The 21,892-nt window shown below is 31.9% G+C and overlaps 2 protein-coding genes across 3 annotated transcripts; one reads left to right on the top strand and one right to left on the bottom strand.

The window, feature by feature from the left end:
- The first annotated feature begins 8,581 nt into the window (after window positions 1-8,581).
- LOC21404046 (deoxyuridine 5'-triphosphate nucleotidohydrolase) lies at window positions 8,582-9,778 on the top strand. The gene is made up of 3 exons (XM_010107704.2): window positions 8,582-8,940; window positions 9,035-9,126; window positions 9,222-9,778. The coding sequence occupies exons 1-3, from the start codon at window positions 8,651-8,653 to the stop codon at window positions 9,464-9,466; spliced, it is 627 nt and encodes a 208-aa protein (XP_010106006.2). The 5' UTR covers window positions 8,582-8,650; the 3' UTR covers window positions 9,467-9,778.
- A 1,924-nt stretch (window positions 9,779-11,702) lies between these two features.
- Window positions 11,703-18,918, bottom strand: LOC21404047 (glucose-6-phosphate isomerase, cytosolic). Of its 2 annotated transcripts, XM_024171990.1 has the most exons (25): window positions 18,715-18,918; window positions 18,264-18,313; window positions 17,889-17,968; window positions 17,722-17,798; window positions 17,463-17,544; window positions 17,270-17,317; window positions 16,819-16,974; window positions 16,643-16,739; window positions 16,408-16,450; window positions 15,983-16,050; window positions 15,779-15,863; window positions 15,650-15,698; window positions 14,987-15,059; window positions 14,851-14,911; window positions 14,520-14,586; window positions 14,151-14,207; window positions 13,990-14,043; window positions 13,738-13,866; window positions 13,518-13,581; window positions 13,344-13,417; window positions 13,017-13,070; window positions 12,863-12,931; window positions 12,446-12,535; window positions 12,197-12,304; window positions 11,703-12,093 (listed from the first exon to the last, which is right to left on the bottom strand). In XM_024171990.1, the coding sequence occupies exons 3-25, from the start codon at window positions 17,937-17,939 to the stop codon at window positions 12,043-12,045; spliced, it is 1,707 nt and encodes a 568-aa protein (XP_024027758.1). In that variant the 5' UTR covers window positions 17,940-17,968; window positions 18,264-18,313; window positions 18,715-18,918; the 3' UTR covers window positions 11,703-12,042. The 2 variants fall into 2 exon arrangements, with proteins under 2 accessions (XP_024027758.1, XP_024027757.1); XM_024171989.1 differs by lacking the exon at window positions 18,264-18,313.
- Between the last annotated feature and the right edge of the window lie 2,974 nt (window positions 18,919-21,892).

Genomic DNA, 21,892 nt, shown 5'->3' on the forward strand with positions numbered 1-21,892 from the left:
ATGACATGTATTAATAATGTTTTAATTAAAGATTCTGAACTTTAATTAAATTCATTATGAACAATTACTTTTGATTATTATCCTTAAACATTATCCTCTCGTATACAATACTTATATACCATGTTTAAGGTTACATAAATAATCAAGGAATTTTATTTGATATTCATAAAATATTCATAAATATATGCACATAAAATGATGAATAAACTCTTTTATTAAATAAATAATAAATATCCTTTTACATCTCATGCTTCTAGGACACTATTCCTAACAAAGGCCCCGTTCACTTCACCGATTCGAGTTTAGAATTCGAGTTTTGCTACAGTAAAAAGCTCTCAGAAACAGTCACATCTAACTTTTTTACTACAGTGAAAAGCTCTCACATAACATCACATCTTAACTCGAATTAAAAACTCGAATCAGCGAATTAAACAGGCCCTAATATATGGCATGAGTGTCAACGGGGTGTGATTGATGTGTTATTGTGGATATATCTCCACCACTAACCGTTTTCTGCGTTGCATAAATTCGTGCAAAATTTATTTTTTGTAGAAGTTTTCGTCCCAAAATTATCACGTTACTTCTTCAAAGAATCCCTTGATATGATGTAAACTTAAAATGGATCTTGTTCTATGTTGATCAGAAATTTCTCTATAAATAATACAAATCAGAGCTTGAAGAAGGGTGTGTTGCGCGTGAGAGAAAGGATTTTATAATTTGAGTTTTAAATAAGATGACTCTTTCATTTTTTTTTCTTTTTCATATTAAAAAAATAATAAAAATGATAATTGTTGAATTTTAATCATCGAGTTATTTTCTACAGGACTTTCCCTCGCCGCAATAGAGTTTAACCCCTTAAAAAGTTTATCAAAATCATTTTTGTTTTGCAAACTTTTCTTACCAAAATATTGATAATTGAAAAGAAAAATAAGATTCACTCGTTCAAATAAATAAACAAATAAAATTTCCTGATAATAAAATAAAAAAGAAAACTGCTTTCACAAAACTTGTATTAATACAGCTTGAAAAACAGTCATAATATAACAGATTGGTCAATTATCATTACATATATAATGATATCAATTGTTGTGTGCTGCGAAGTAGAATTTTATTAAGAACAATTTATTGAACTGTAAAACATTAAAAAAACCCTGAAAAAATCCATTATAAAAACTTTTATTGATAACCCTCTAAAAAAAATACTACATTGAAGAAACCTAGAATAATTATAATAAAATTAATCGGTCCCTCAAAATAATAATAAAATTAATTGGTACATTAGCATTCAAATTAAAATTTGAACCATTCTTTTTCCAAGTATAAAATACAAAAAGTTTACTCCTCAGTCAAATTAAATTTAAATTACCACCTTTCTAACCAAAAAAATAATAATACCACCATTTTTCCCAATAATTAAATTAATTCCTACCGGTTTGCCATACATCTTATCACCAAACATTAGTACTTACTAGTTATAAATGCAAGCTAAGCACGCGTAACTTATTTAAATTAACAATTATACAAACGGTCGAAAAAAAAAAAAGAGGAAGAACAAATAAATAATACAAGAAATAAAGGCAAAAGTTTTTAAAAAAAAAAGGAAAATAGAAAAAAAAAACATAAGAAAAAAACTTATGTGAAATGTTTCACAACTGAATTATGACAATCATAGGTAAAAAAAATGTTTATATAGGGACACATTTAAAATTAAATTAATTAGTAAGGTAATTAGAAAAAAAATAATATTGTAAATAATCGTAAGAAAAAGATTTAAAAGAGATATATTTAAAAATACATAAAAACTAAAGGTTAATTGATTTAATAAAAAAATACAAGGGAGGAAAAAGAAGAAAATAATACGAAAAATTAAGGCGCGTTTGGAACTCGTTCCAAAATGATTTTGTTTTTTGTATGAAAATAGAAATGAAAACGTTTTCATTTTCAGGCAGAAATCATTTCTGAAAATGCGTTTAGTAGTTTTTTTCAGAAATTATTTTCAGTTTAAAAAAACTGAAACTGCATTTGGTAGTGTCAACAAATCAGCAAATCAGGACAAAGATCAGCAAAAAAAACACCCAGATCATTAGCAAATACCGGCAAAACTCAAAACAATCTTCACCAAATCAGAACAAATACCAACATAAACTCTCAAAAATACCCGAGAACAGGCAAATTAGAACCAAATACCAGGGGAAAAAACACCCAGATCATCATGCAATACCGGCAATGTTCTTGTTCCAACCTATCGTTTAATGATAGTGACCCATGTGCGAAAAAAGTTAAAAAAATATTGATCTAGATTCACCCAAAATATTCTTGTGATCTGATTCATCTAGATTGAGAAAGAAAAAGGAAGAAACTCATATAAACAAACCCAACCCCTTAGATAAAACAAAAAACAAAAAAAAAAGAAGAAAAGAAAAGGAAAAGAAAGAACCCAACCCTTGAGATTACCAAAGCCATATCCTCATAAAACCAGAAAAATATCCATAAACTAAGAATAACCTTTAAAAATTTTCAACTTCAAATTTGAGTGAATGAAAAAGAAAACCCATAAAGTTTTGGGTCTGAAAATTCAAACTATCGACGTCTCTTCCTAACTTATGAGTATGCTTCTTCTTCCTCACCTTCTTCCCTTCCCAATCTACAAGTGTTTGGATCACCATCGGCACAGAGACTTGCTATGAGGACCCCGCATTGCATCCCAGCCATCTGAAAATTGCCGAAGAAAAGTTGTTGTTCTTCTTCTTGACACTGTTCATGGCCATTGCGGTTTCATTACTGTTGTTGTTGGAGAGAAAAAAAAAAGGGAGTTTGAGGGAGAGAAGAGATAAGAGAACGGCGAGAGGGAGAGAACAAAACAGCGAAGAGGGAGAGAAGAGAACGACAAGAGAACGGCGAGAGGGAGAGAAGAGAATGGCGCAGTGGGAGAGGAGAACGACGAGAGGCAAAGGAGAATGGCTGGAGAAAATGAAAAGGAAAAAAATAAAAACGGATTTAATCTGTTTTCAGAAAAGCATGAGTTTTTAGGAAGAATACAAAAACGTTTTTGTTTTTGATTTTAGTACTATGCTTCCCCAAACGTGGTTTTATGTCTGGTTTCAATTTTTCTTCATCGAAAAACGTGAAAAACGTTTCTAAAACCAAAAACAAACACGCCCTAAAAGAAAAAGGCTAAAATAGTCTTTTTCTTTAAATAGAAGGCAACGATACGGCGGGGGGGGGGGCAACGAAACGCCTCCCCATAAACTTATTATCACTTTTAAGAAGAGAATAGATATTTTGATTTCATGAGCAATCAAATAATAACCTTGTTACTTTTCGTATGTGATATTGTTTAGTAAGTTATAAGCCTTTTTTTTAAATACTATTTTTTTAGTGCGCTTCGCACGGGTGAAATCTTATAAAAAAAAGGTTAATTTCACCTATAGCAAAAAGATATTTTTTTAGGGATAATATTTTTCTCATTTTCATAAATAAATCATATAATTATAAAAGAATGTCTTAAATCAATTATAAGTGCACTAACAAATTAAAATTAAAATAATAATTATATTATTTAGATGATTCAAGTCAAAAGTACTTAAAACAGTTATTACGTTAACTTATTTTTAGTTATAATAAGAATAATATTATCTATGTTTGTGAAATAAAATCCAATTTTATGGAACATAAAATCAAATCGAAAATTAATTAGTATGCACACATAGAAAAGAAAAAAGATGTTTCAGTAAGGACATGTTTGAGAATAATTATTTCAGTAGTTTTTGAAAATATAAAACATATTTAAAAACAAATCAAATATAAAAACTAATTAGGGTGTGCATATGGAAAGTAGAAAAATGTATGATTAAGAATATTTTTGAAAAAAATATTTTAGTGTAAAAAACAAACAACAAAACTAATAAAAATATTTGAGTGGGGATGATATTTGTAAGAAATATTTGAATTGACAAATTAGAAAAGAAAAAATAATGTAATGAAATGGAAGAAACATCAATGATTGATAAGAATGTAAATAAAAATATTAAAAAATGATCCTCTCAAATGCTTTTTTATTATTATATAAGCTCAATATTTTTTTTTTCACTTTCTTTTCTCCTTTTTTCTTTTTTCCCCTCACTTAATTTTTCCCGCCCTTTTTCCCCTACACAATACATTTTTTCCTGACTCATATGTGACCCAATTTTTTCATTAATTTTCCCGTTGAAATAATTTATTCTCGTATATGTACTAATAGTTTTTTTGTCTTACAAAATGAGTCTCAAATACTTTTTTACTATATATGCCCAACAAATAATCTTTATTATATTATTATCAAATGCGTATTATAAACATTTTATTTGCAATTTTTCAATAAATTTCTTTCATGTAGTACCGCTAAATAATTTTTTGCCTAATTCACTTTAAAATTTTTTTCTATTAATGTTGCTATATTTAATATTTTTCTATTGCAATTATATTTTAAAAAAATAATGATAAAAAAACATAAACTATAAAATTTTCAAGAAAAAAATTAGGACTTCCATATGGAAAAAAAAAAGAAACATGTTGAATGAACATGTGCTCCCAACTAGTAAAAAATAGTAAATGAATTTTAACAACAATAATAATACACATTTATAAAACTTTCTCCATCTCCTAAGGTGGGGAGAAGAGAGATGGGTATTACAATGGGTACAATAACAGGATCGTGGTAATGGAACTATATGGGTCGTCGGATGAAGGGTGAGAAAATAATTTGTGTCGTTGTTCGTATTTGTATCATCGTATGGGATGGGCTGCATATGGGTCTTTTATTTTTCATACTAGTTGAAATATGCGCTATACACGTGAGTATTGAATATGTTATATTTTTTAAACACATACATCAAAAAAATATATATTAACAAAAAAAAAACATATAGGCAAGTACATATTTAAAATTATTTAAATGAGAGCATATTACGGTGTAAAATTTAATAACACACAATTAGAAAACACAAAATTTAAAGTGAATAAAATAGCAAAACAATCAAAATACACGTTTCAAATTAGGCAGAGGTGTTTTAATGAGTCATGGTTATAAACATAAGATTTTTTTTTATAAAAAGACAAACGAAACATTCTGTATGTTGAATTCATCCTATATTTTATTAGTCCATATCTAAAAACTCACTCACATTTAGTAAATGAAATAAAAAAAATTACTGCTAAAGGCAATAGGTAGGCAATATTGAAAAAAAAAAAGAGAATAGGTAGGAAAAAAACAAAGGGAAGAAAAATATAAAAAAAAGTCTAAAAAAAAGAAAAATAGAGAGAATCACAAAAAAAAGGCAAATATGTGGCCTCTATAGAGTCCAACACATGACATTCTTATAAATCAATTCTTTGACTTGTTTAAGTATATATTAAAAAATCATTTAGGCAAGTGCATATTTAAAATTATTTAATATTACGGTGTAAAGTTTAATAACACACAATTAGAAAACACAAAATTTAAAGTGAATAAAATAGCAAAACAATCAAAATACACTTTTCAAATTAGGCAGAGGTGTTTTAATGAGTCATGGTTATAAACATAAGATTTTTTTTATAAAAAGACAAACGAAACATCTGTATGTTGAATTCATCCTATATTTTGTTAGTCCATATCTAAAAACTCACTCACATTTAGTAAATGAAATAAAAAAAATAATACTGCTAAAGGCAATAGGTAGGAAATATTGAAAAAAAAAAAAAGAGAATAGGTAGGAAAAAAAGAGAGGGAAGAAAAATATAAAAAAAGTCTAAAAAAAAAGAAAAATAGAGAGAATCACAAAAAAAAGAGGTGAATATGTGGCCTCTATAAAGTCCAACACATGACATTCTTATAAGTCAATTCTTTGACTTGTTTAAGTATATATAAATTCATTTACGGGCTGGGAATTTGAAATTCCACAGGTTGATTTGGTATCGACGTGCATTAACCCATTTTGAATAGACTTCTCCTCACAATAAAAAGGTGGGGAAATTTTACAAAATTATTTTTTATTTAATGTTTTTTACTGTATATAATATTTATATTAGGGTTCCAAAGTAAACTTGAACCAAGTCGGGCAAATCTTACAAAATCACCTTCGTTAACCCAATTTGAACATGTATTAGTTTTGTGGATGGATCTTGTTGAAATTGTTGTTTTAAACATTATAACCATTTTTTTACAAAATAAGTTAACATATGATCAATAATTCAAGGGTACAAGATTATAGTTAGCATCACACAACAGAAGAGCCCTTTAAAATGATTTCGAATGCTTGATGAAGTGAAATTAACAATTTAATGAGTTCAATTCATGGATAATTCAAGAATTTTTTTATCTATGAAATTAGTCTCTGTAGTCAATTTTGTCACGCAAATAGTCCATAAACTAAATAACTATCTCATAAATAGTCATTCTGTTAAATTTTTGATGAAAACCGTTAATTTTGTCTTATAAAAAATCTTTAAACTATATTTTCTCTTTAAAAATAGTCCATATATTAAAAGTTGTACTAAATTTAATTCTTAAAAAAAAAGATATGTCAAAATTAGTTTATTTTTTTAAAATAAATAGATAGAAAACATTGAATGTGAGAAGTTGTATCAAGTGTAATTATTAAAATAAAAAAAAATATAAAACTAGTTTTTTTGCTACGCATATTTGACATTAGTTTATCTATTTATTCACATATGTAACTTTGATAATTCTTTTTGAGTGATTATATTTGTCCGACCATGCTCCTATATTATTATTATTATCATTTGATAATAATAACTTTTAAAAACGTACACTTTTATAAATATTTTTTGTATTTATTCATTTTAACATTTTAACCTATCAATTTGTGACTTCAGTATTTTTTTTAGAAAAAATATTTTCGTAGTAAAAAACAAATTTCTCTCGCCAATAATAATAAACAAAATTTCATTTAAAAAGAACAAAAAGTTGAAATCCAGTACATTCAAAATTTAATCAAGAAGACAATATTTATATATATCTTACCCATTTGTTAGAATCCTTCAAGACTAAAAGGGAAAAAAAAGTTCTCTAAAAAAAGAGTAAAAATAATTAACTGCAACTCACAATCTATAACACAACAAAGTGCATACCACAATTATTTTACAAGCATTGTTGTACTATAGCAAAAAATAAAAAATTACTAAATTATTATTATTTATGTCATGTTATTTAGAAATTTAATGGGTGTTTATAAAATCACTTTTTTCTGTTTCAATTTAGGGGCTTTGTTTGGTATAACTTCTTATATTAAATTTTTTTTTTATATCTATTTATTAACAAAAGAACTAGTTTTTCATTGTTTTTAGGTTTAAGGATTAAATTTACTTTAACTTTTAATATAAACACTATTTCTAAAGAGATAAGATAGTTCAATAACATTTTACGAAATAAAATTAACAATTTCCATGTAAAATTTAACAGATGGATCATTTATAAGATACTTATTGAGTTTAAGGACTATTTATGTGACAAAACTAACTACAAAATCTAATTATATAGAGATAAAAAGTTTAGGAACTATTTATGAATTTAAATCTTTAAAAATTTAGGACATTGAAACGTATACATCATTTAGGGACATTGTAAAATTAAGGGTTAATTTCACAAATGGTTTGAAATTTACCCTCAATCTCACTCTGATCCCTGACTTTTAAAATTTCCCATAATTGACCCGTGAAGTTTTTCTCTGTTTTAATTTCAGTCTTTCCGTTTTGACGGATCAATGTAAATTATAGACCAAAAATTAAAACAATTAAAATTTAGAGACCATGGCCGTGTTTAGAATTGATCCTATTTTTATTTTTCACATTTTTCGAGAAAGAAAAAATGAAAACGTTTTCAAAACGACGTTTGGTGCAATAAAGACAAAAAACGGAAATGAAAACGATTTTTTGGTTTAGTATAAAATGAGAGAGAAATGAAAAATGACTTTTAGTCGGTTTTCATTTTTTGTTTTCGTTTTCTCCTCCCTTGAGCAGAGAGAGAGAAAAAGAGACATTAATGAGTTTTTTTATACTGAAAATAATATCTTGATAAAACTATCAAACACATTTTCAAAAATTATTTCTGTCTAAGATTGAAAACGTTTTTATTTTTATTTTCATACAAAAAATAAAATCATTTTGAAACGAAATCTAAACGTGCCCTATATATCAAATTAACTTTTGTTTTTTTGTATCGTGTTAGTCCCTAACTTTTAAATGTTTTCAATTTTAATTCTTAACTTTTACATATTTTGTTAAATATTTAACAAGCTAACGAAAAGATTGAAATGAACAAATAAAACCTAAGGACTAATTGTGAAACATTTTAAAATTTAAAGACCAAAATAAGATTAATGATAAACCTCAAGAACCTTTTGTAAAATTAACCCTAAAATTAATACAAATATGTGTATAAATTTCCATTTCGTGGTTGAACAATTCACATAACTCAATTCAAATTATTATTATTATAGTAACAACTACAATTCAACACAACTGACAACCCACCACATACGCATAGACTCCACCAAAAAACAGAAGGAAAAAATAAAAAATAAATAAAAGTGGGAAAATGAGGTTTTCGGCTATGCCTTAATAAAGTGGCGGGAAAATTGGCGCCACAATAAGCGAAACCCCACCAAAAATCATGGCTTTTCCTTTATTTCTATCGAATCTCTCCTGTTCTCAAGGTCTGATAATCTCTCTTCGCAAAAACCCATTTCACTGCAATTGTCTCCCTCATATTCTCAGAATGGCCCAACAAGAAGTCGCAAACAACAGCCCCGAAATCAAAGAGCCGGCGACAAAGGTCCCCAAGCTTCACCAAAACGACGGCGTCGCTGAGATAATCTCATTCTTCAAGGTCAAAAAGCTTTCCGAGAAGGCTGTTTTGCCGTCACGAGGCTCTCCTCTCTCCGCCGGTTACGATCTCTCAAGGTAAACCCACATTTAATTTATTTATTTCCCCTAATATTTGGTCTCTGCGCAACAAATTTTAAAATAATTTTTTGGTGGGTGTCTAAATTTACAGTGCGACTGAAACAAAAGTACCGGCGAGAGGAAAAGCTTTGATTCCCACCGATCTGAGTATTGCGGTACCTGAAGGAACCTACGCACGAATTGGTAAAACCCATTATAATTTTTTCATTGTTTTTTAGGTTTATCAACTTTTTTTTTAAAAAGATTTTTAATTGGGATTTTGGTTTTGGGTTTTGAAGCGCCTCGTTCGGGGCTGGCGTGGAAGCACTCGATCGATGTCGGAGCGGGCGTGATTGATGCAGATTACAGAGGTCCAGTTGGGGTCATACTTTTCAACCATTCAGACGTTGATTTTGAAGTGAAGGAAGGTGATAGGATTGCGCAGCTGATAATCGAGAAGATCATCACACCAGATGTTGTGGAAGTTGAAGATGTGGATGCCACTGTCAGGGGCAGTGGAGGGTTTGGCTCTACCGGTGTTTAGATCTAGTCTTTTTTTTTTTTTTTTTAAGTCGGTGTGGTGCGATTAAGGAGATGCTGGATTAGTACTTAGTAGTAAGTTTAAGGGAAAGAAAAGGCAAAAACAAGCTTTAATTGGTAATCTGTCGAACATTTGCTATGCTCATTTTCTGGGGTCGATCCATGATATGTTACACCACAGAGAAGCACTTGTGACGGATGTTTAAATGTCGTACAATATTTCTTTCATTTTGATGAGTTGCTCATATGTGCATATGTCGATATGTAATTGGATTTGGTTTATGCAATTGCTCACAATAAAAAATTCCATATAAAATCCAACACTAATTTTATTCTGCATACAAATTCTAAAACCACCACCGACAAACCAAAAAACCAAAGCCACAGGAAAGAAATTGAAAAGTATAGTTTAATTTTGTAATTACCAACAATTAGAATTTTTTTGATTATTCACGATAATTGAATTACTTAGGGCTTGTTCTTTTGAGTGAAAAATTGATCCCGTTCACTTCGCTGATTCGAGTTTAGAATTCGAGTTTTTTTATAGTAAAAAGCTCTTACAAACAATTACATCTAATTTTTTTGTTACAGTAAAAAGCTCTTACATAAAATTACATTTCAATTCGAATTCTAAACTCAAATCAATGAAGTGAACGGGACCTTAAAAAAAGAGAACTTGAATTATAATTTTATTCGAGTTTATATTCTTTTAAGTTTAAACTCGAATTTAGGATTAAAACTCAGTTTAAGTTTCCTCTTCAATTTGAGTTCAGAAACTTGAATTTAAATTAATGAACAATATTTTTTCTATTCTTAAAAATGTTATAACTTTTTCGTTTTAATTCTGATTGAGATGATTTTATTTTTATGCGTTGACAATAAAAAGAAAAATAAAACCCGATTTATATATCTTATTAAAACTTTTCATCAGCATTGAGTTTTTATTAAAATATTATCTAAATACAAATTCAAATTTTGACTCACTCAAACACAAACTCAAAAAATTCTTATCTCAAATCATATTTCAAATGTACACAACTAAACACAAACTCAAATTACAAATTCAACTTAAGTTATAACTCAAATTCAACTCAAGAATTATACTAAAATTAAACTCTAAAAGAACAAGCCCTTAGTTCCTTAGTTCCTTGATTTAAGGAGGTTTAATAGATTTGAATCTGATTTTAAATGCATAAATTGAGAACAAAATTAATCTGGGTACAATGAATCTGTGACTTTGAGTGAGAATATAAGAAAACAGGCAAACCGATTATTCACGATAATTGAATTACTTAGGGTTTGTTCTTTTGAGTGAAAAATTGGCCCCGTTCACTTCGTTGATTCGAGTTTAGAATTCGAGTTTTTTTACAGTAAAAAGCTTTTACAAACAATTACATTTAACTTTTTTGTTACAGTAAAAAGCTCTTACATAAAATTACATCTTACTGTAGCAAAAAAGTTAGATGTAATTGTTTGTAAGAGCTTTTTACTGTAAAAAAACTCGAATTCTAAACTCAAATCAGTGAAGTGAACGGGACCTTAAAAAAAGACAACTTGAATTATAACTTTATTCGAGTTCATATTCTTTTAAGTTTAAATTCGAATTTAAACTCGAGTTCAAATTCGAGTTTAGGATTAAAACTCGAGTTCAAGTTTCCTCTTCAATTCGAGTTCAGAAACTCGAATTCAAATTAATGAATAATATTTTTTCTATTCTTAAAAATGTTATAACTTTTTCGTTTTAATTCTGATTGAGATGATTTTATTTTTATGCGTTGACAATGAAAAGAAAAATAAAACCCGATTTATATATCTTATTAAAACTTTTCATCAACATTGAGTTTTTATTAAAATACTATCTAAATACAAATTCAGGTTTTGACTCACTCAAATACAAACTCAAAAAGATTCTTATCTCAAACCATATCTCAAATGTACACAACTAAACACAAACTCAAGTCACAAATTCAACTTAAGTTATAATTCAAATTCAACTTAAGAATTATACTAAAGTTAAACTTCAAAAGAACAAGCCCTTAGTTCCTTAGTTCCTTGATGTAAGGAGGTTTAATAGATTTGAATCTGATTTTAAATGCATAAATTGAGAACAAAATTAATCTGGTACAATGAATCTGTGACTTTGAGTGAGAATATAAGAAAACAGGCAAACATGCCAACTTAACCCTGGCATCAAGCATTGAGTGTATCTTTTCCAATGGATCAAGAAAACGGTAAACAACTAGAGGACAAGCAGTGTGCATTTACTAAAAAACGCAAGAAATGTTAAAAGGCACTGTTTATTTTGATTATTTGATACATTGGGCAGTCTACAATACAAGAATGTTTCCAATAGAATGGAGCATTCTAGATTATTGGGCCTCTTTCACAAACCTAGTGCCGGTTGAGCAACGTTTGAGAACACTCTGTAGGATTCCTTCCCAAAAGTTTTGTCCAAACAAAACATCCCAAATTTAAGTACATGGGATATCAAATATATGCTCAACATTGAGAAAATCGCAAGCACAAATACGATAAATTAAAGTAAAGCCGACTTTGGAAGCCGATGTTAAATCCAGGCAACTATATCCGTGGTAGAAGGGTTGGAAGATCGGAAGGGACATCCGAACTTGCCTGCAAAGTGAGAAATACGGTCAGGATCGCAATTGTTCAAGTTCTTGCACTACATGAAAACAGAAATTTATTCTCTTTTAGCTGTGATACGATGCTTTCACACCTCTAGGTATCTTGTTAGCAACGTTGTGGTGCTACAATTAAAGCCCTGAACAGGTTCTCCCTTGGTACGAGATGCATGAAGTTGCTTTCTAACTTGAGTAGCTAGAGACTGCCCATTGACAACATGAACACCATGTGTCCATTGGAAAATAGTCATTTGAGATGAATTCACTTTACAAAACAGTGATGGAGGAAAAGAAGTAATAGCAAAGTACATACAACCGAGAGAGGTTTCCCAGGTAATACTAACCTTTCCCAATTCAACTCCCCATTGGTCGAAAGAGTTGATGCCCCATATGAAACCTTGCACAGCAACTCTGTGTTCATAGATTGCCAACAGCTGGATATTGGCAAGTAACATTAAGAAACAGAGTTAGTTGGTAAATACAATCAACAGCTGTATTGTGCAGATTCACCAATTTATTGGAGAAAAATAATCAGAAAAATACACATGCTAAGGATATGCAGTTGATCATAAAAAGATAGCAATATTGACACTTAACAGCAATTGATTTGACCTCAACTCCGAAACAATTCAGTGATCAGTCTAATAGCATCGGCTCAAAAAGATGTTATTTTGCAAATGTGTGTAACATGTTTTTAAAGTTCTGGGATACTTTTAGCAATTCAAAGAGAGACTTAACGATGGACCAAAGAAACCACAAACCTGTCCAATATTGTAAGCATTCAGTGAAGGTAACAAAAGACTGAGAGAAGGCCGATTTCCAGAGAAGGTCTGTGAAAGATATCGCAAAAATTACTTAGCACTACAAATTGACCTGTGTGGCGATCAATAAAGCTGAAAGGTGACAGGAAATTACCTTATGAGGGATAAGATGTTGTGGAACATTCTCCTTCTGCAACTGCTCTATGGTCTACAAGAAACAGACGCTTTCATCATAGAAAAAATGTGCCAATATGTCCGGCAGCAAGATAATTTTCAAAATTTTGCTTAGACATTTGAGATTTCCTTGCTTTTGCAATATTTGCTAATTAATTTAAAGTAATTTTTGTTTTTTATTTTTAATTAATTTTCCTTGCATGATCAATTTTCCACAATAGAAAAACCATAAAGATTGTCAACTTTGTTTACAAGTGAATCCCTCCACAATGGTTGGTTAATGTAGAGGAGCGAGCATCAAACTTACCTTCCCGTATGCAAGGGCGTCTGGCTGTGCAAAGAAGTTGGACATGAGCTCATCATGGTTACTCACCACTTCACCTGAAATAAAGATACAGGATACCTATGTATCAGTCGAACTGTCAATTTTCAAGAAAAAAGATGCCACGATAATTACTGGTCTTAGAGGCTAAGATAAGACCTTTCAGGTAAACAGGTTGCTGACTTTTCACAACACCAATAAAATCACAAGGAATAACGCGTCCCTGAAAGTTAACGGAAAAAGTTTAAGTCTAAGTTACAGAACATGTAAACAGACGTTAAGCTTGTTACAAAAAAAATAGTCTGTAATTTGTAGATTCAGAGACTTTCTCATTACTTGTTGAAAAATTACTTTTGGCGATAACAAAATATGTTGATACCTGGTGAATGAGTTGGTAAAAGCTGTGCTGACCATTTGTTCCAGGTTCACCAAAGTCAATTTCACCGGTCTCAAAGGGAAGTGGAACTCCATCAATTGATACGCCCTTGCCATTACTTTCCATGCTAACCTACATTGAAGAAAAAGAGAGATAACAGCATGTAAAATAGCTGGCAGGCATCATTAAAAAGAAATGAGAAAAATATAGAAAAACAAAAGAAAGCACACAGACAAAGAGCTATGGTAGTCTTGCCTGTTGAATATGTGGGGCAAACTTTTCCAGAGCTTGGGAGTAAGGTAAGATGGCCTAAGCAACAAAAGCTATCAGTTTCACAGCTGAATGAAAACCATATAGCATTAAAAAATGTTACATGATGGCAGTGTGAGAAAATCTTTGGAGCATTGTGTACTAACCCTTGCAGGATATCCAAGAAATGAAACATTCCATACACTCAACAAGCCTAAAAGCACCTGAAAAACATATGTCATGTTATTGATGGATAGTGAATATATCAGAGATACTCCGATATAGATGGGAAACTAATGTATGAACACTAGCTAAAGCACCAAGGGGGTACGACTAGGATATACCCAAACTAATAATAATGCAGCCCACCTGTATACTGTGCTAAATCCAACCAGGAGAGCTCATTTAAAAAAATGACAAGAATTGAAAAGAGGGGGGAAAAGGAACAAAAAAAGAGGAGCAACAATAACATCCTTGCCGAGAAAATGAATATGATAAGGTCAAGGACAATCGTGTGAAGATATCCAGGTACTTACAGGTATATTTTGCTCATATGGTGCTGAGTAAAAATGCTGATCAATGCTTGACGCTCCCTTTAAGAACCTTTGAATAAAGGAAAATAATAAGTTCATAACCAATTTTTTATGTTAATGACATCAATAATCTAGTAAAGGAAAACTACGACAATTATTTGAATTCAAGATCACACAGAATCTCATCTTTCTTTCTCACATATCACTGGAAAAGCAAAAACAGATTCCGAGTTCAAACTAGTTTTGATTGCAAGATGAAGTGCGATCAAAACCGTATACATCACAAATTTCAGAACTCACTAGAGTAGAGCTGTAGCAATTATGAGTTACATACTTCTCAACAATCGAGAAACCATACTGGAGAGATAAAGGCAACACCCCAACAGCACTGCAAACTGCAACCGGCAGTTCAAGTACCAATCAAACATCAATCAGAAAAAACTTAGTACGGCAAAAGGCAAATTACTTACCGCTATACCGTCCGCCAACCCAGTCCCAGAATGCAAAAGCATTGTTGGGATCAATGCCAAACTTTTCCACAAGCTGCATCATAAGTAATCAACAAGAACAACAGTTGATGAGAACAACCTTGACATGCAACAAAGAAGGAGAGTATACAAATGAATTTCACTAAAGATTTATTACTAACAATGATGAAAATTGTTGCAGTAACAAAGTAGAAATACATTGAAAAGGAAGAACAAAACATAGATTGCAATAAAATTACATACTTCCCAACAAGAAACCAAGTCAGCTCCAGAACTGGAGTGTAAATATTCTTAGAAATGCACAGTTCTAGCTCCAAGATGAAATCCAGATTAACAATGTAAATGGTGAATCAAAGCTTATGTTGATATAACCCAACATGGTATATAATCGGTGCACGATTAGTCAGTATCCATCCAGAGTATTTTAATTCTTTTGTTTTATCTAGAGAAAATGAAGCTGTCAAACGGAGAATTAAAACACACGATTTACTTCAGCAAACTCCTCACACGCCCAAAAAAAAAAAAGAAGAAAAAAGACCAGAAAGCCTTGCAATAAATTAATTGTGCCAAGAAGAAGAAGAAGCGAATCAATTGTGATGCAACTGATGCTTAATCACCAAATGCAAGAAAGGAAAGTGATAATACCGTAAGATTGGTACTGACTGCTACCATATGCTTTGCAACAGAAGAAGGCCTGAAAATTATATACAACCATAAGAGAGAGACGTATAGTTATGGCATAGGATAGAAGTATTCATGATTTAATGCACTAACCCAAGAGCAGCAGAAATCCACTCCCTAAGGGTTCGGGCATTCAGCATAGTTTCAGCTGTTGTGAAAGTCTTTGAAACCACCACCACTGAAATGTCAGAGAACGGTCCAAAGATGAGAAAGCATGAAAGGAACTCGTGTAAAATACCAGCAATGACTACCAATATGAGAATTTTAAAAATAGTCATAAGAAAGGTAATCATTTACCAAGGCTAGTTTCAGGGTTTAACCCAGCGATATTTCTAGCAACATCAATAGGATCAACATTTGCAAGACTGCATACATAAATAGAAAGAAGATTAAAGTGACTAAGCAAATTATGATACTACAGGTTTATAATTGTTACTATTGTTTGCTGAAGCATTGTAAATTTTACAATCCTTTTATATAATGGCTCTTGGAAAGAATATCCCTAGGTGCACACGTGTTTCAGATAGATATTGTTCTGCGTGTCTATTTCTGTTAAGGATTATTCACCAAAGAAGCTGAACACAATCTCATTCTTCCAACCACGTTGACAGTTGAACCAAATAAAAAAATAGTAATAATAAAGTAACAACTATAAGTAGAAAGCTGAATTTGGGATACTGGCAACCGTCGAAACATTAATTTACGACATTGTTAGTACTTACAATCGAAGCTGGCGTCCTTTTGCTGATTCACTAGCCTCTGGATCTGCACAATACAGCCAGTAAATCATAAACACCATGGACTTTACAATACCACTCGTAAATCATAAACATTATGGACGATACATGACAAAAACATGGTTAAATATTTCAAGGAAGAAACCAAGAACCAATTTATTTTAGGGGGAAAAAAAAGTCTGCAACATGAAACTCAACATAGATTAAGTCTGATCGCAACCTGTTTGAAGGGCAGTATGCACAAATAAAGGACCTAAGAAGCTGCCACCAATACCAATAGCAATGACATCCTTCAGCGGCTTTCCTGTAGCTCCGACCTACCAAACCTTTGTCTATTACAGAGGAATTCAAGCATAACATTTCACAAAGGTGTAGTAAAAGGTTATGGTGCATTACCCAAGAACCACTGCGGACCCTGTCAGAGAACTCCTTGATCTTGTCCAGAACTTTCCAAACTTCTGGGACCACATTCTTCCCATCACTCTGAATAACTGCGCCTCTGGGAGCACGCAGAGCTACATGAAGCACTGACCTATTCTCAGTGCTGTTTATCTGAATGAAATACCCGGAAAATAAGCAAGACAATCATAGTATCAGAAGTAAACAAGTCTTAGCTCGACATTAGATACTAATAAACAATCAAATAGGTAATTTATGAATTTTGCTACACTACGACCGACATTGTGAAAATCTCCAAATCCAGACCATCGAATTGATATTCAACAACGAAAAGAAAGCAATGTTGTGTTCAAAGAGGAGCGGAGTAAGATATTGGAAATATTGAATCTATTAAGCTCTTTATCCACAAATTTCACGGAAAACTTGACTAAGATAAACCTGAACTTACGTGCTCTCCATTGAACATGCGGTTAATCTTTTCTTTGAGATTTGCTGCCTGCATTTGTCAGAGAAAACAAAAGTTAAGACAAACTACTTGAAGAAGAAGAAGAAATATAAGGAACAAGAAGAGAACAAATGTGTTAATTGTAAAAAGAAATGGATAAATAAGAAGAGAAAAAAATGGAGTGCACTGTTTTCACCTCTGCCAATTTAAAGAGCTTTCCAATGGTTTCAACTGTGGCATTCTGCCGTGAGTAGTCCAAAAGCAACCCATCAAACTCACTGAAGTGGAATTGAATGCAGACACGTCATAACGCTAGTTATATCTTAATAAAACAAATGAAACTGAAAACAAAATTAATAGCGATTTCACATTAATTTTTAATCGTCAATTCTAGAAAAATTTCAAAAATGAATATTTTAAAAGATTGAAAATGTCTAAAAGATTATCAATCATACACGATCATTGACTGGCACCGCTGCGCATCGCTCATCAAATCGCGTAAATGGATTGCCTTAATCTCCTGAACACGGGCCTGCAGATAATGCATATTTAAAATCATGCATAAAGTCAACAATCTTTTGAACTTTAACGTTACCTTGCTGGTAAATATAGACTCAGTTACCTTCAAGTCCTTCCAAGCGTCAGTATCAGATATCAGAGCAGAGGAAGCCATTTGAAATGTGTGCCTTCACAACCAATTCCCTGTGCGAAAAACAGAGTTTAAACTGATTGAAATACACCACGACCATTTTATCTATAGGAAAATCGAGAAATGAAAAAATATATATATTTTTATACATTCCTTTAAAAGGAAAAAATTTACTCTTGAGTAAGCTGATTATCCAGAAAATGCATATCCCTAAAACATAATGTGATCAGTTTTATAAATTAATTAATTGAAAAACTGCAAGGAATCCTTATCAATATTAAGCATTACGATTTCGTTCTTTTTTCCCACATTTTCTCAGCAATACACCGGGGAAAAGAAAATACCCACCCAAAAGCCAATGGCATATATTCTGCAATGAATTTTGAAGAAGGTCGCGGCTAATCGAAATGGAAACAAAAAAGACCACATTTTTCAATCACTTTAACCAAATCATCCAAAAAAAAAAAAAAAAAAAAGACAACAAAACAAGATATGGACAAAAGCAAAACGACGGTTGAATTATACACACAATAGGATATACTCCGTAACAGATTTTCCTCAAAGGCCTACACTTGATGATTGCAAGAATAAGTCCTAAATAATTCAACAACTTCAGACAGAATTTAAAAAATAACAACCAAAAACAAAAGATATCAGCTTGCGCAAAGAAATCGAAACAAACAAGACACAGAATCATATAATTCCGAGAGATATTTTCCTCATCGATTGAAACTGCAAAAACAAATTAAGAGAAGAGAGAGAAAGAGAGACACGACAGTTTACAGACATTGATGCATACCTGGGAAATCAGATTTTTTTTCTTTCTGAAGAAATGACAGAGAAGAAAGTGCTAATATATAATCGGAGAGAAGGAGATAGATAGGATTAGAGATGAAAAATTCTTGGCAGCAGTTGATCAGGAGACAAGGAGAGAAGCTTCTTCCTTTCCTTTGGCCTCAAACTCAAAAAGTGTGTCGTTTTGGCAAAAGGGTAGAGATGTCTTTGTCATTTGGTGGCGGCGGGTGCCATCTCATCTGAGGACTGAGGACTGAGGACATACGTAGCTCTCAATTTCGTTGATCAGGATGCTTGAGACTAACGCTAAATATCCACGTGGCAGGCCTTAGGATTCAGCACCCGTGATCTGTGCCACGTGGAGAACGCGGAGGGAAGGGAACGCAAATACTGGTCGTTGTAAAAGTAAGAGAATCGGAGTCCGGATCCGCCTGTCGTAGATGCGGCATCATCCACGCCGCTCCCCGCTACGTATGATTTTGCAATATTTGTAGATGCTTTACGGTATCTAATCGTAATTAAAGACTCTTCTTTTTTTTTTTGAACAAAAAGAAAGAAAAAACCGCAATTAAAGACATGCCATTAAAAAAACGACGTGACGTTCAAGGAAACATTATATAGCTGAAAGGTCAAAAAAAAAAAAAAAAAAAAGGAAAAGTCCTCTCTTAATAAACGACACAAAAGTCTTGAAACGATAAAAATTAATAAAGACGACATTTCGTTGAAGTTTTTGAAAACGAACCCACCTTTGTAGACTACTAACTGCATGCGGTAACAAGAGCGACTATCCACACTGGAACAGTTAATTAACTTGTTCCTTGTTCTTGCTCATTAAAAAGGAAAATAAAAACAAGAGAAACTCAATACCAAAAACGATGTCATTGAACTTGATAGACCTATAGCTTTACCGAGAAAAAGACGCCAAAAATGAAACGATGAAAAAATTCAAAAACCAACAAGCAACACATCATAACTAGTGTTGGAACTTTGGGCCGGCTAGCCTGTCCGAAACCTAAATTTTTTGGGCTCGGTTGGTAGGCTCAAAGGCCGGCCCGCCCAAGTTCCATTTTTGGGCTCGGGCTGCTCGAAAATGGGCAAATTGCCGGAGCCTGCCGTCAATTGCCATCCACTAGAATTTTTTTGAATTTTTCACTCAGGCCCGACTTGCTCGAAGCTCGAGCCCGATCAACAGCTATATTTTTAACCGTTGGCGCTCAACTCGACCCGAAGCCCGACTCCAACGGCTCTTTTTTTTTTTTTTTTTACCGTTGCCCGATTTTGGGCCTGAACACGTCGAGAAAAAAAATGGCCGTTGGATTCGAATTTGGGGGAAAAGAATTAATTTTTTAACCCAAAAATTTCTCTATAAATACTCCCCATCCCCCACATATTTTTCTCACCAAACTCTCTCAATCCCATTCAATTTCTCTCAATCTCTCTCAATCTCTCAAATCTCTCTCACAATTTTTTCAAAAACTATCACAATATCCTAAAGCTCTCTTTATTAAATCGCTCTTATTTTTTGTAATGGTTTCTTTTAGTTATAGTGGTATTTATGTTGATGCCCAACACAACGTGGGAGAAGGGCAATTTCCCACTAATGAATTTATTACGCAGAAATCTACTAATCCGAGCCTTGGTGGACGTACTGGAGGTCGTGGTCGCAATGGTGGTGGGTGTGGAGAAGCGGCGAGTGCAAGTGCTATTGCGTCTGCAAGTGTTGCAACCTCCAAGAGGAAATGCAAGCGCACCTCAATATTTTGGGATCACTTCGACACAATTGAGGATATCAACAATGACGGTAACACTAAACATATAGCTCAGTTTAAATATTGCTTATCTAAATTATAAGGTGACACTATTCACGGCACAACACACTTGAGAAGACACTTCGAAAAGTGTTTTCAAAAGCTTAGCCAGTCCGGCGGAGCCGAACTTCATCAAACACAATTATATTTTGATCGCGCAACCGGTGGTCTAACCACTTAAAAATATGATCCGCAAGTAGATCGTATGGAAGTTGCGTGAATGATAGCTGTATTAGATCAATCACTTAGTTTTGTAGAGTATCCTAATTGGCAACGATATATTAAAGTTGTACGTAATCATAATGCACAGTTCACTTCAAAAACTACTCTTAGGAAAGATTTGTTAAAATTATTTAAAAAAGAAAAGGAAGCATTAATAAACCTTTACACCCGACTAGTGGTTGCGTTAAGGACAGATATTTGGTCTGCCGTTGCCAATAAAGATTATTTAGCTGTAACCGGACATTACTTTAAAAGATTCGATTTAGATAAGAGAATATTAGGTTTTAAATGTGTTTTAGGATCACATAACGTCGATTTAATATATAATACAATTTTAAAGGTAATTGATGAATTTAGATTAAGAGATAAAGTAATAGCTATAACATTAGATAATGCTAGTGCAAATACTAAAGCAATTGAATACTTCAAAAATGATTTAAGTTTATTAGGTCATGGTACTATTTTCCACCAACGTTGTGCATGCCACGTAATTGATTTAATAGTTAAATTCAGTTTAAAAGAAATGGCTACTCACATTAAAAGAATTAGAGATAGTATTGCATGAATTCAAGGTAGTAACTAAAGAGAACAAGATTGGTTTAGGTTCTTATAAACATTAAATCTACCTCCTAGAGCATTAGTTTTAGATATGTCTGTAAGATGGAACTCAACTTATATTATGCTTTAACAATGCATCCCCTATAAGGATGCTATAACAAACTATATCTGTGTAAAATTAAGAACATGACATATAGACGCATATGATTGGCAAATTGCCGAAGTTTTGTATCAATTTTGTAGGTAGATTTCATGAAGTTACTTTAAAACTTAGTGGAACTGTAATGACTGAGAAAATTTCAGACCTTAAATAATACAATTCATGTATTTTTAAGCCAAGGATTTTCTTAGAAAATATTATGTTATATTGTGAATGGAGGATTTATGGAATTAATAAATGTATTCCTAAATTCTATAGCAAATTTCATGTTAAGTTCATGTTTCGATCAAGTAAATTCGATCGATAAATTCTCGCCGTATTTTAAGGCGGAATAATTTTCAGTACAAGTATAGTTTGAGAATCTTAATTTCAAGAATCTCTAAGCACAACACGATGTTAGCGGCGTATAAAAAAAACGCACTGACATTTTAAAA

The sequence above is a fragment of the Morus notabilis genome, unplaced genomic scaffold (assembly GCF_000414095.1).
Source record: "Morus notabilis unplaced genomic scaffold, ASM41409v2 Scaffold630, whole genome shotgun sequence".
Taxonomy (NCBI): domain Eukaryota; kingdom Viridiplantae; phylum Streptophyta; class Magnoliopsida; order Rosales; family Moraceae; genus Morus; species Morus notabilis.